Below are 13,447 nucleotides of genomic sequence, written 5' to 3'. Positions count from 1 at the left end.
TTGGAACACTGCAGGAGGTTTGGAGTACTCTATGTAAACTATAGGGACAGTACCACACCTTTTTACTGGGTATTTTCCAACTTTCTAGATTCAGCATGGGAGTTCAACAACCCTTTCCCCATTTTATTTCCTTTTTCTTTTACCCAGAGTTTTGCTTTCATATAGCAGCTGTTCATCGTTGTGCTATTCACACCTACTTTAGACACTTCTTCTTCTGTTCCTTTACTTGTCCCTTTACCATTTCTTGCATCACAAATTGTTTTGTCATTTAATCTCACCTGTCATCCACCCGACCACAGACCTTCTCTTGTCACACCCTGCCAAATCACACTAGCTTTCTCAGTTTCTAATGATCAGCTCTGGCAGGATTTTCATCTTGGAAGTGGAAATTAGGATTTGGGTGATTTCCTGAGGTTATGATTGCCCATCCATGCTAGAATTGTGGCATGGATGGGCTCCAGTCAGGACCACAACAGGTCTTAGATGGAGGTTGGGGATGCCAAGGTGGCCAGATTAAAATGTGCCCCTCTCCCCCCTGGGACATTGGCATTTCGGAAATGTGTGTAAGGCTCCTAACACACTCCCTTCCCGCATCTCCTCTAACCGAGTATCCACAATATGGAGAGCTCATGAGTCCTGTAATATCATTGGGAAATCTTTGGGGGAGCTCATAAATCTTTCAAACTAAACAACAGTACTTCAAAATCCACTTGGAAAAAACATTTGACAGAATTTTCCCACCTGGGACTAAGTCTCATAGCAGGACAGTTACATGGAGTAATTTTCCTATGCAGAGGCAGGTGTGAAACTGCACCTTATCTTCCTGACCTCCTTTAATTATGCACCCAGGGGTTTTGCATCATATTCTTTGGCAGGGTGGGTATGATGCCATCATATTTGGGTGCTATATTGAAAAGGCAGCCAACCTCACGTCCCCACAATTGGAGAAACAAGATGGATCTCCAGGAGCTCTGAGGCTGGAGGATGGACTTCCTCATGGCACTGAATCTGGAAGTGCCACCTGTAGATGCTTCCCCACTCACTGCTGTGGTGTTCTGGGTCCAGGGTTGCTGGTGGCCTCCATCCAGAACTCCAGGGGCAACCCCAGACATTGGTTAGGTGAGTCCTGACTTCATGCCGGTTTGTTCAAGATGTCTTTTGCACCAGCGTGTTTTCCTGCTAGCAGTGAAAAGAATCTGGAGCGGGGGCAAAGAATCGAGTTGGGCCTTCATCAACATTTCATTAGCAGGATGCAAATCAGTTTCACACTAGCCCCCAGTGGGTTTCCCAGTCTGCCATGGCAGGAACAGATGAAATATCCAGTGGGAAAACCCCACTGGCATAAGAGTTTTGAACTTGTAGCCCATATGAATTTGGGGCAGTGTTTGAAGAGTTCCTTCAATAGTTATTTGAATTGGCTATCTGCTACTAGTGAGTGACAGCTGGTGGAATTTAAAATTCAGTGCATAAACCTGGAATGAAAAGCTGGTGTTGGTAATAGTGACCATGAAGCCACTGTCATTTATCTGGTTCACTTGGGGAAGGAAATCTGCCATCCTTACATGATCTGACCTACATATGACTCCAGATCCACAACAATGTGGTTGACTCTTAAATACTCTCTGAAATGGCCTCACAAGAAACCCAGTTTGGATTAGCAATGGTACAAAACCTACAAAAAGAAATGTCGTCAGATGGATCACCTAGCATTGACCTAGGCACTGGAAACCAAGGGAAACCCAGACCTGCCAACCATGCAAAGTCCTTCTTCCAAACATCTGGGAAATTGTGTCAGAACTGGAGGCTGTCCTACAAGACTGGTCAAGCAACATCCTGACTTAGTTATACAATAATATCTTGCAGACAGTTTCTCGGACGCCAGCACCACCTCCTTCTGTGGTTTCCCACTGCCAACACAGTGGTGGCACAGTGGTATATAATCGGAAGTGATTTGTTTTGAAAATGCTCATCATGGATTCTGAATCCCATGAAGTCTTGTGGCATCAAGTCAAAAATGGGAAAGGAAACCCCTTGCCACCTACTGCACCCCCCCCCCCCCAACCTTCTGCTGATGGCTGTGTTGGAAGAAACTGAGTGTGGTAAGGATAAAGAATGTACTCTGGGTCGGGTCTTCAGTGCCTATCGCTAAGAGTGGCTCGGTGGCACCAGTACTGATTTGAACTGGATCAGCCCTAAAGGACATAGTTGCTGGACTGAGTTTTCAGCAGGTGTTGAGGGAACCAAAAAGAAGAAAAACCCCACTCAACCCCTCCTTGCCAATTTACTACTTGTAGGTGCATCTGTCCATGACAGTATTAGTAAGAATGACCTGGCATGCTTCCTTGGGACTCCAAATATATTGGCCACTGAAATGAGGTCTTATGTTCAAATGAACATAGGGACACAGCAATAATATCAATATATCCTTCTACTCATCTTCATCATGAATCAATATTTGGAATAAAATTCCTGAAAGGGTGGGTAGAACCAGATGCAATAACCTCTCAAAGGAATTAAAGAAATAAGAATCTACAGAACTATGGGGAAAGAGCAGGGGAGTGTGACTAATTGAATTGTTCTGTGAAGGAGCCAACACAGGCATGACGGGTTAAATGACTGCCTTCTGTCCTGTAGCATGTGCCAGGATAATGAGTAGCATTTTTAAATTTGTAAAGCATTTTCCTATGTAGCAATGTAGGCTAGAATCTTGTGGGTCTTGGCTGCCAGCTGGAGAACACCAGGACCCCCTTCTTTTCAGGAAGGTCTACCACATCTTTGCCACTCAGGCACTTGCAGGCTAGCAACATTACTTACCACGGGATCCAGTGGCGGAAATCCATCTGCTGAGAGCTGCTAGCAGATAGAGGGTCTTCTGTACTAAGAGTGCCATGGGGAGACACTGGCTGTAGCTAGCACAACAACCACCTAAGGTCTAGATCGAGGAAGGACCCAAGCATAGGTGAGTGGCGGGTGGTGGGTCACGAGGTGGGCCAGCAGAAAGAGCAGGCTTTCAGCAGCTCCACCCACAACACACTCACTGACGGGTTCCTTGATCAAGTGCGGAGTGGGTACAAATTGTCCACCTAAGAGACAGCATTGGCAGTGAAGTACAGCATTTCACTGGCTTTCTACCACAGACTTAATCAGTGCGGAGACTGGAAGGCTGCACCCAGCACCCTTCTGTCCGATTAATTCGCCAAGGGGAACACCAGATTCTGTCAGTTTTTGTCAAGAGCTCAAGGCTGTTAAATAAACCTCTGAGGCTTTTTTAATCTTTCATGGGATGTGGGCATCGCTAACGAGGCCAGCATTTGTTTCCCATCCCTAATTTTACTTTGGACTGAGTGGTTTGCTCAGCAATTTCAGATGGTAAAAATAAGCCAAATTGCTCTGGATCTAGAGTCACACATAGGCAGATTTTATTCCCTAAAGGACATTAATGAACCAGATGGGTTTTTACAACAATTGATAGTTTCATGGTCATGATTACTGAGACTGGCTTTATATTCCAAATTTATTAATTGAATTTAAATTCCACTTGCTGTGGTGGGATTTGAACCCATGTCCTTAGGGTATTAGCTTGGATCTCTGGATCACTAGTTCAGTGACAGTGCCACCATTTTCCCAATCTATATTGTGAATCTTTGTTGGTTTACGTAAGTAAAGAACTTACAGAAATAAGAAAATGAATGAATTATTTGCTGATTTTATTTTTTTTGAGTACATTTTAGAAAAATCTGGTAGTTTTACCAAATGAAATCTCCTTGCTGCAGCCTTTACAATAACGTATAATGTTCTTAACACCTAGGACATATGTGGCAGCATTTGTTCTTGCTCTTTACTTTTGGAAAAGGAAAAAGAAACTTCACTAAATTGGATAGTAACTTTTTCGTTTTGATCTCACTTTTGGTGTTCCTGAATATGATAAGCTCATTCATTATTGTAGAAAAGGTTTGTATTTTTAATTTTCAAAACAGACATCATTTGCATGCAAGGCAGCAAGAAGAAATTCAGAGAAGCTGAAAAAGAAAGTGAAGATCACGGGCCAAGAAAAGGAGAGAAAGCAGAAATTGAAGAAGGAGGGAAAAAGCAGGACCCAATTGAGAGAAGAGGAAGAGAAGAAAAGAGAAGCAGAAAAATGGAAATGGTGAGATTGCTGGGTTTGGACTGGGGCAAAGGATTGTCTAAGTTCCATATTTTTTCTTAAATTCATGTTACTTTCGATCCCATCTCCACTTCCTTTTTTGTACAATATCTATATGCAGGGTCTCAAAAAATAAATGGGATTGGCGAGCAAAGTTGAACTTGCTTGGCAATGTGTTGAGAGGAGTATTTTAATACACAATTCTAATCCAGTTTTCCTCATCCAAAATGAGGGATTAAAAAAGAACAGCATAAAATCTCCAGCCTCTCACTCCTCTGCCCATATCCCTAATTGGCCACTAAACACTTTTCCTATTAAATTTGTAGTTTAAAAACATAAGAAATAGGAGCAGGGTAGGCCATTTACCCCCAAACCTGCTCTGCCATTCAATAAAATCATGGCTGATCTGATTGTGGTCTCAGATACACCTTCCTGTCTGCCTCTCCCTTGCCCCATGACCTCTGATTCTTTTTTACATCGAGTCCTACATGAAAAAATACATTCGTACAGTGCCTTTCCTGGCCATAGAATGTCTCCAAGCACTCGTATAGAAGTTACTACTTTAAAATAGGAAATGCAATAGTCAATTTGCATGCAGCAATATTTCACAAATAGAGCAAAATAAATTTTTTGCAGCGCATCTTGTAGATGGTACATACGGCTGTCACAGTTCATCAGTGGTGGAGGAATTGAATGTTTGTGTAAGGGGAGCAATCAAGCTGGTTGCTTTGTCCTGGATGGTGTCAAGCTTCTTGTGTTGTTGGAGTTGGCCTAATCCAGGCAAATGGAGAATATACCATACATTCCTGACTTGTGCCTTGTAGATGGTGGACAGGCTTTTGGGGGTCAGGAGGCGAGTTAACATGTAGGATCCCTTGCCCTTAACCTGTTCTGGTAGCCACAGTATTTGTGGCTAGCCTCGTTCAGTTTCTGGTCAATGGTAACCCCAGGACGTTGATGGTGGGGGGTTCTGCAATGGTGCGCCTTTGACTATCAAGGGGCTGGTACCTCAAGGCTGACATTCTACTAATTCTGTAGAATAGGGTAAGATTTATTAAATTCTTTCAATAAGCTTCAGCTTTACAGAGAAAATTCATTTAACATCATTATGCATTAATTATTTTCAAGCTGATACTGCATTTTGACATTTGTCAAAACTAAGTTTCAGAAACTGTCAATGTGAGTTTGTAAAGGAATAAGAATTCTAAAATGATTCAATGGACCTCATTGTCAGTGAGTTGAAAAGTATTTTTTCACTACTTTGAAAATTCTCACTAATAAATTAGGCTATTTATTCCCTCCCCTGTTATCCTGATTTTTTTTTCCCTCCCTGTTTACTTTCACAAATAAAAACTGAGAATCTTGCTAGGAACTAAATGACGCTTATTCTAATCTTAGGATCAGTCACCTTGTGCAGAAATTTGTTGTCGGTGGGAAGGAAAAAATAGCAGGACCACAGGAAGTGTTAGCAGGTTGAAAGTTCAAAATGAAGCAGTAATGAGTGCGAGTGAAGCAAGTGTTTTGTACTGGGGCATTTTTAATATGTTTTGAAGCAAGCTAATCTCTGGCAGTGTGTTTTGTTATGTTCAGATGTGTGGCGACTGTGACAAAAGTAGCTTTTAGTAATTTCAACATAAAACACACCTATTCATTTATTAGGACTTTAAGATGCACAGTTATGGATGTTCAGAGAGCAAAGTTTGCAGGAAAGAGGTAGGTTACAATCTTCAGTTCTGTAGTCAGGTGAGATAAAATGGGAATATCTTCAAAGTTTTTTAAACTTATTTACTGGTTAAGCCTTAAAATGTTCCATTCTCTCACCCACCCCTGAGACCATATGTATGTTAGGCTTACTGGTTTTATCTTGTGTGCGCGATAATTGACTGGAAATGGATAAATGATAAGGTGGGGAAGTGTGGTCAGTTTGTCCGTATTATTGAAAGTGAGGCTTTAAAGAATTGAATTTTTAATCGAGAGTTGCTGAAAATAGTGAAAGCAACTACAGTCCTCTACTGACATTGTAGTGCTCTAAGACAACAGGATTCCAGTTTCCATTAGAACAGTAATTGAATCACTCTCAACTTTTGTTTCTCCAGAAAACTGGTCATAGTAGCATAGGCTGGTGATTTGAAGTTTGTACGCAGGCTTGTAAAAAGAATTAAAGAAATTATGGGAAGAGAATAGAGACACTGCAATTTGTTCTCCTTCAAACAGCAAAGGTTAGAGCAGTGTTTTTCAAACTTTCTTCTCCCAGGATTCACTTTTGCCAACTGGCCAAGCTTCAGGACCTCCGCCAGATTTGCTTAGCTTTAATATGACAGGTGAGCCTGCTTGGTCCCCTCAGTCTCACTCTAATCAGGTTCACAGGATGAGTGGGCAATGTGCAGAGTTCAGCCAGTTTCTTTGTGCTGTCTTCACCTTTGTGAGAATGGAAAATCCCACCTCGTAAGTAGTCATGAAGGGCAATTTCAGCAAAATGCTTGTTTTACTCCGCACTGAATACTGCTGGGAAGTGCTATTTCAGAATGATAACCTCATGGACTTGTGTGTTTTTAACATGCCCTCTCAGGTCAGATGCAGCAGCTCAGTCTTATTTGGAGTCGGCTATAAGTTAGTAACTGACTCTAGGCTCTCAAACTCCGATTTATCATCCACCACTTTTTCAAAATCTGAAACTTCTCTGGAAAGTCATGACAAAGATTGTTAATCAGCGTAGCCACCTGTGACTGAATAAGGCTGGCTGGTCTATTGACAGTTCCATTACTGTTCAATGTGCCATAGCTGTGTGAGGAGCATGGCTTTTTACTCTCACTTGCCAGACTTTCAGTGACGTTCAGAAAGCACTTATTTGTTCCCAGTACCGAAAGCAATCGTTTCCTTGAAATTTTAGGTTCAGTATGCTTAGAACTGAAAAGATGTCGAAAAGGTAAGACAGAGTTTGCATCCAACTTGCATCATCAACCAGCCAGAGGGGACAATTTGTCAGGAAGGAAAGTATGGATTTCGTACCTCAGTTTGGAATCTCCCATAATTGCTTTGTTAATCTCCTTCAAAACGCTTCATCTCACTTGAGGGTTAAATTCCATTTGCTACTGCTCTGCCGATCTGACCAGCCCATCTATATCGTCCTGTAATTTGAGGCTCGCCTCCTCACTACCACACCACCAGTTCTCATGTCACCTGCGGACATATTGATCATACCTCCTACTTTCACATCTAGAACATTAATGTATACTGTAAGCAGCAAAGGACAAAGCACCAATCCCTGGATACACCACTAGACACAGGCTAACCATCTCAAACTTTTGACCATCACCCTCCACCTGATACTGAGCCAATTTTAGACCCAATTTGCTAAATAGTCCTGGATCCCCTGGGCTTTAACCACCTTGAGCAGTCTCCCATGTGGGACCTTGTCAAAAGCCATGTTGAAGTCTATACATCAACTGCATCACCCATATCTACACATCTAGTCACCACCTCGCGAAATTCAATCAAATTTGGTAGACATGATCCACCCCTGATAAAGCTATGATGACTGTCCCTGATGAAGTCTGTCCCTCAGAATTTTTTCCAATAATTTCCATACCACTGATGCTCAACTCATTGGCCTGTAATTACCTGGCTTATCCCTACTTCCCTTCTTGAATAATGGTACTACATTAGCTGTCCTCCAGTCTTCAGACACCTCCCATGTGGCTAGAGAGGATTTGAAAATTAGTGCCAGAGCCCCTGCAATCTCCTCCCTTGCCTCACACAGCAGCCTGGGATACATCTTGTCCGAGCCTGGAGATTTATCCACTTTTAAGCCCGCTAATACTGCTGGCACCCTCTTCCTCCCTCCCTCCAATGCTAATTTATTCAGTTAAATTACAATCCCCTGATTTATGTACCTACATCATCCTCCTTCATAGTGAACACATGCAAAAAAACTAATTTAAAATCCTGTATGTCTTCCAGCTCCACACACTGATTTCCACTTTGGTCCTTTATGGACCCTATTCTCTTCCTGGTTATTCTCTTGCCCTTAACTACTACTAAAACACCTTTGGATTTTGCTTTATTTTGCCCGCCAGTATTTTTGTTTGCCCCCTCTTCGCTCTCCTAATTTCTATATTGCTAGAGCTTCCACTATTTTGAACTCCATATCTACCATAGGCCTCCCTTTTTACCATTATCCAATCCTGTATATCTCTCATCATGAGCTCTCTGGACTGACATGTTCGCTGAAGTTGTACACTGGCACTTTGTTTGAGGATGTGAAGGAAATTGCTTGTGAGAATCCAGAGTGAAGTTAAGCACCTTTTGTGGCTGGACAAGCGAGGATGCATGTCCCAACAGTTTACAAGGATCAAATATGTGATTTTCCTGATGCCATTTGCAATCGTGAAGGCATTGACTCCTGTGACCTTTCTAGATAAAATTATTATAAAATAACTGCCCAGTGCTATGTGAATGATGCATTTAATTTAAAGAATGAAGCAGTAGTAACAAGTAGCTTCTCTTCATTACGAAATATTTGCTGTTAACTTTTTTATTCCATGTTATTAGGTGGGAAGAGGAGCACTATGAGGATGGTGTAAAGTGGATGTTTCTGGAACACCAAGGCCCATTGTTTGCACCTGACTATGAGCCACTTCCTCCTGGTGTCAATTTCTGTTACAATGGTGAGTACCAATGTTGACAGTCATTTTTAATGCGTCAATAGCTTTAGGAAATTATCAATAAAAGATTCATTTTTAATGTATTTTGCTCATTACACTAACTAAATATTTAGTGTGTGGATTAAAATGTTATAGTGACATAGGAGATGTCTTTCTGTAGATTTCTGGAATTCCTGTAATGAGTTACATTCCCTCAGTCATTACAAATGTTCATGGTTTTTAAGTAGGGAGCTGATAAGATGCACAGATTCAGATTCTAAAGAGTTGCACCTCAGATAACTTTGAGCACTGTAACAGCTTTGACTGGATGCTATGAAATTACTCAATTATGGGATAAAGGATAAACTACCTGCACTCCTCTTACTTATTTTGTGATTGCAAAAATGGATTGCGTGTTATTTAAACAAAAGTTTTGTTTGTAATATGTCAAATTTACAAATATATAAACAGGAAAAGTAAATCTTTCTCTCCTGCAAAATGTAAAGGATGTGGTATTCTATCAAATTTCTTTGTTACAAATATAGCTGTTAATTTACATGAATGCCTTACTCTTCTTTGTTTCTAAGTGTTGTGAGCCTAACAATAGGTCCGTATCGGCGGTGCAGTTTGTTAGTTGTAGAATGGAACCATGCAGACCAGGGAAGTCCCTGATTCAAAGAACAAAGAAAATTACAGCACAGGCCCTCCAAGCCTGCACCGACCATGCTACCTGTCTGAACTAAAACCCCCTACCCTTCCAGGGACCATATCCCTCCATTCCCATGCTATTCATATATTTGTCAAGACTCCCCTTTAAAAGTCATTACCATATCTTTTTCCACCACCTCTCCTGGCAGCGAGTTCCAGGCACCCACCACCCTCTGTGTAACAAAAGAAAACTTGCTTCGTACATCTTCTTTAAGCCTTGCCTTTCGCACCTTAAACCTATGCCCCCTAATAATTGACTCTTCTACCCTGGGAAAAAGCTTCTGACTATGCCCCTCATAATCTTGTAGACCTCTATCAGGTCATCCCTCAACCTCCGTCATTCCAGTGAGAACAAACCAAGTGATGCACTATGATTCAAGCAAAGACTAGTTTGTATGCAAGAACAAACAGGCTTTTATTCGCAAAAGACTTGGAGCGCACCCATGCTGATGAACTGGTCCAGAGACTGAGGCAGGGGGGTGGGGAGCAGTCACCTTTATACCTGGACTGGGGGGGGGGGGGGGGGGGGGGGAGGAGTCTCCGGCAGGGGCATGTCCAGGCATGTCTCACACACACAGGCAATAAGCTTAACAGTGGTTTACCACATTCACCCCCTGCTTTTAAAAAAAGAGTCCAGCAGGGGTGAGGTGGGTGGAACAATATTTACAGAATTACAAATTTACAAGTTCAGTCTCTCTGGGGGCTTGATCTGCCGCTGCGACCGCATTGGTGTCGGTTCCGGTGGCCGCGGTGTTGGTTCAGGCGCCAGGCCATAGTCGCTCGCGTCGTCTGTAGTCCCTTCCGATTGTCGGGTGCGTGGTGGCGGCTCCTGGGGCTCAGGCATGCTGTATACAGGCGTTGGGGGTGTGGGGTTGTGGGTCGTCGTGGTTCCTGGGGCACCTGTGTGGCTTTTGCTACCAAATAAACCTGTTGGACTTTAACCTGGTGTTGTTAAACTTCTTACTGTGTTTACCCCAGTCCAACGCCGGCATCTCCACGTCGCACCTGTGTGTGCCAGGTCTCGAATGGAGACCATGTCTTCCCGCCCATCGGGGTACGCCATATAGGCGTGTTGAGGGTTAGCGTGGAGGAGCTGGACCCTTTCGACCAGGGGGTCCGACTTATGGGTCCTCACGTGCTTCCGGAGCAGGACAGGGCCTGGGGATGTCAGCCACGACGGTAGTAAGGTCCCCGAGGAGGACTTCCTGGGGAAAACAAACATTCTTTCATGAGGGTAGCATTGGTAGCTGTGCAAAGGAGTGATCTAATCGAGTGTAGTGCATCAGGGAGTACCTCTTGCCGGCGGGTGACTGAAAGATCTTTAGACCTCAGAGCTAGTAAAACGGCCTTCCAGACTGTCTCGTTCTGCCTCTCTACCTGTCCGTTCCCCCTGGGGTTGTAGCTGGTGGTCCTACTCGAGGCTATGCCTTTGGAAAGCAGGTACTGTCGCAGCTCATCACTCATAAAGGAGGATCCCCGGTCGCTATGGATATAGCTAGGGAAACCGAACAGGGTGAAGAGGCTGTGCAGGGCCCTGATGACCGTGGTCGAGGTCATATCCGGGCAGGGAATAGCGAAGGGGGAACGTGAATATTCCTCAATGACGTTGAGGAAGTATACGTTGCGGTCAGAAGAGGGGAGGGGGCCTTTGAAGTCGATGCTTAGGTATTCGAAAGGGCGGGTGGCCTTTGAGGTGTGCTCTGTCTGGCTGATAGAAGTGCGGCTTGCACTCTGCACAGACCTGGCAGTGTCTGGTTATAGACCTGACTTCCTCAATGGAGTAGGGCAGGTTACGGGCTTTAATGAAGTGAAAAAACCTGGTGACCCCCGGGTGGCAGAGGTCGTTGTGGAGAGTCTGCAATTGGTCCATTTGTGCGCTGGCACATATTCCCCGGGACAGGGCATCTGGGGGCTCATTGAGCTTCCCGGGCCGGTATAAGATGTCGTAATTGTAGGTGGAAAGCTCGATTCTCCACCTCAATATTTTATCATTTTTGATCTTGCCCCACTGCGTGTTATTAAACATGAATGCAACTGACCGTTGGTCTGAGTAGGGTGAATCGTTTACCAGCTAAGTAGTGGCGCCAGTGCCGTACAGCTTCCACTATTGCTTGGGCCTCCTTCTCGACAGAGGAGTGTCGAATTTCAGGGCCTTGGAGGGTTCGTGAGAAGAAGGCCACTGGTCTGCACGCCTGGTTAAGGGTGGCGGCGAGGGCGAAGTCAGACGCATCGCTGTCCACCTGGAACGGGATGGATTCGTCTACAGCGTGCATCGTGGCCTTCGCGATCTCTTGATGCAGTCGAAGGCCAGGTGGGCTTCTGCCGTCAGGGGAAAAGAGGTGGATTTGATGAGCGGACTGGCTTTATCCGCATAATTGGGGACCCACTGGGCGTAATACGAGAAGAAGCCCAGGCATCTCCTCAGTGCTTTGAGGCTGGTGGGGAGGGGAAGTTCCAGGCGGGGGCGCATGCAGTCGGGATCGGGACCGATGACCCCGTTTTCCACAACACAACCAAGGATGGCGAGGTGGCGTGTGCGGAATACGCACTTCTCCTTATTATAGGTCAGATTTAGGGGTGTGGAGGAATTTGTGGAGGTTGGTGTCGTGGTCCTGCTGATCATGGCCGCAGATGGTGACATTATCCAGGTACGGGAAGGTGGCCCGCAGCCCGTTCTGGTCTACCATTCGGTCCATCTCACGCTGGAAAACCAAGACCCCGTTGGTGGCGCTGAAGGGGACCCTAAGGAAGTGATAGATGCGGCCATCTACCTTGAAGGCAGTATATTGGCGGTCTTCCGGGCGGATAGGGAGCTGATGGTATGCAGATTTTAAGTCGATGGTGGAGAGCACCCGATATTGCGCAATCTGATTAACCATGTCAGATATGCGGGGAAGGGGTACGCGTCCAGCTGCCTGTAGCGGTTAATGGTCTGACTGTAGTCAATGACCATCCGATGTTTCTCCCCAGTCTTAACTACTACTTGGGCTCTCCAGGGGCTGGTACTGGCCTCGATGATCCCCTCCCTTAGGAGCCGTTGTACTTCGGACCTGATAAAAGCCCTGTCTCCAGCACTGTACCGTCTGCTCTTGGTGGCGATGGGCTTGCAGTCGGGGGTGAGATTTTCAAACCGTGAGGGAGGGGCGACTTTAAGGGTTGAGAGGCTGCAGGTGGTGCACGGTGGGCGATCGAAGAACTGGTGATTGCAAACAGAGAGCGGGGTAAAAGGCCCATTATACTCCATGGTGACGCTCTTAAGGTGACGCAGGAAATCTTGCCCCAGGAGTACGGCAGCGCAGAGTTGTGGCAGCACGAGGAGCCTGAAGTTTTTGTACATTGTGCCCTGTACAATCAGGGGTGCCACGCAGTACCCGAGGACATCCACCGAGTGGGACTTTGAAGCCATGGAGATCGTTTGCTTCACTGGCAGTACCGAAAGGGCGTAGCGACTCAGTGTTATGGTGAATAAAGCTCTCCGTACTCCCACAGTCAAATAAACAGTTTGTAGTGCGACCGTTTACCTCTATGTCCATCATGGACCTGGCGAGTTGGTGAGGCCTGGATTGGTCCAGCATAACCGAAGCCACTGTTGGATTTTGCGACGTGGCTGACAGCATCCAAGATGGCGGCCCGCACGGCTCACACACGGCTACCGGAGCCCAAGATGGCGGCCCCCGCGGGTCACACGCGGCGCTACTGGGTTTGGAGGTCGATTTTTCGCCCTGCATACCTTCGCGTAATGGCCCTTCTTTCCACACCCGGAGCAGATTGCATCCTTCGCCGGGCAGCGTTGTCGGGGGTGCTTCCCCAGGCTGCAGAAGTAGCACTTCGGGCCTCTGGAGACTGCCACAGCAGTCGGGTCATTGGTGGGATGTGGCGTGGCGTAGGTCTGCGGCCCTCCTGAGTACAGAGGTGGCGGTGACTGCGGCGTCTGCGATGCGCCCCCGTAGTC

General features: G+C 45.4%; 1 protein-coding gene across 6 annotated transcripts in view; it reads left to right on the top strand.

Annotated features, from left to right (window-relative positions):
- Positions 1 to 13,447, top strand: part of LOC144495615 (DNA topoisomerase 1-like) — a 104,404-nt gene that overhangs the window by 51,935 nt on the left and 39,022 nt on the right. For 2 of the 6 annotated variants that reach the window (XM_078215832.1, XM_078215834.1), the window contains 2 exons: positions 3,978 to 4,147; positions 8,696 to 8,811. In XM_078215832.1, the coding sequence (XP_078071958.1) occupies positions 3,978 to 4,147; positions 8,696 to 8,811 (286 nt within the window). Of the gene's footprint in view, positions 1 to 3,977; positions 4,148 to 5,593; positions 6,590 to 8,695; positions 8,812 to 13,447 lie in introns of those variants that run through there. The other 4 variants (XM_078215833.1, XM_078215836.1, XM_078215837.1 and 1 more) reach the window with 4 other exon arrangements.

Source organism: Mustelus asterias, chromosome 7 (genome assembly GCF_964213995.1).
Source record: "Mustelus asterias chromosome 7, sMusAst1.hap1.1, whole genome shotgun sequence".
Classification (NCBI taxonomy): Eukaryota; Metazoa; Chordata; class Chondrichthyes; order Carcharhiniformes; family Triakidae; genus Mustelus; species Mustelus asterias.
Note: the sequence above shows the minus strand (reverse complement) of the source record. Positions and strands in the feature narration are given on the sequence as shown.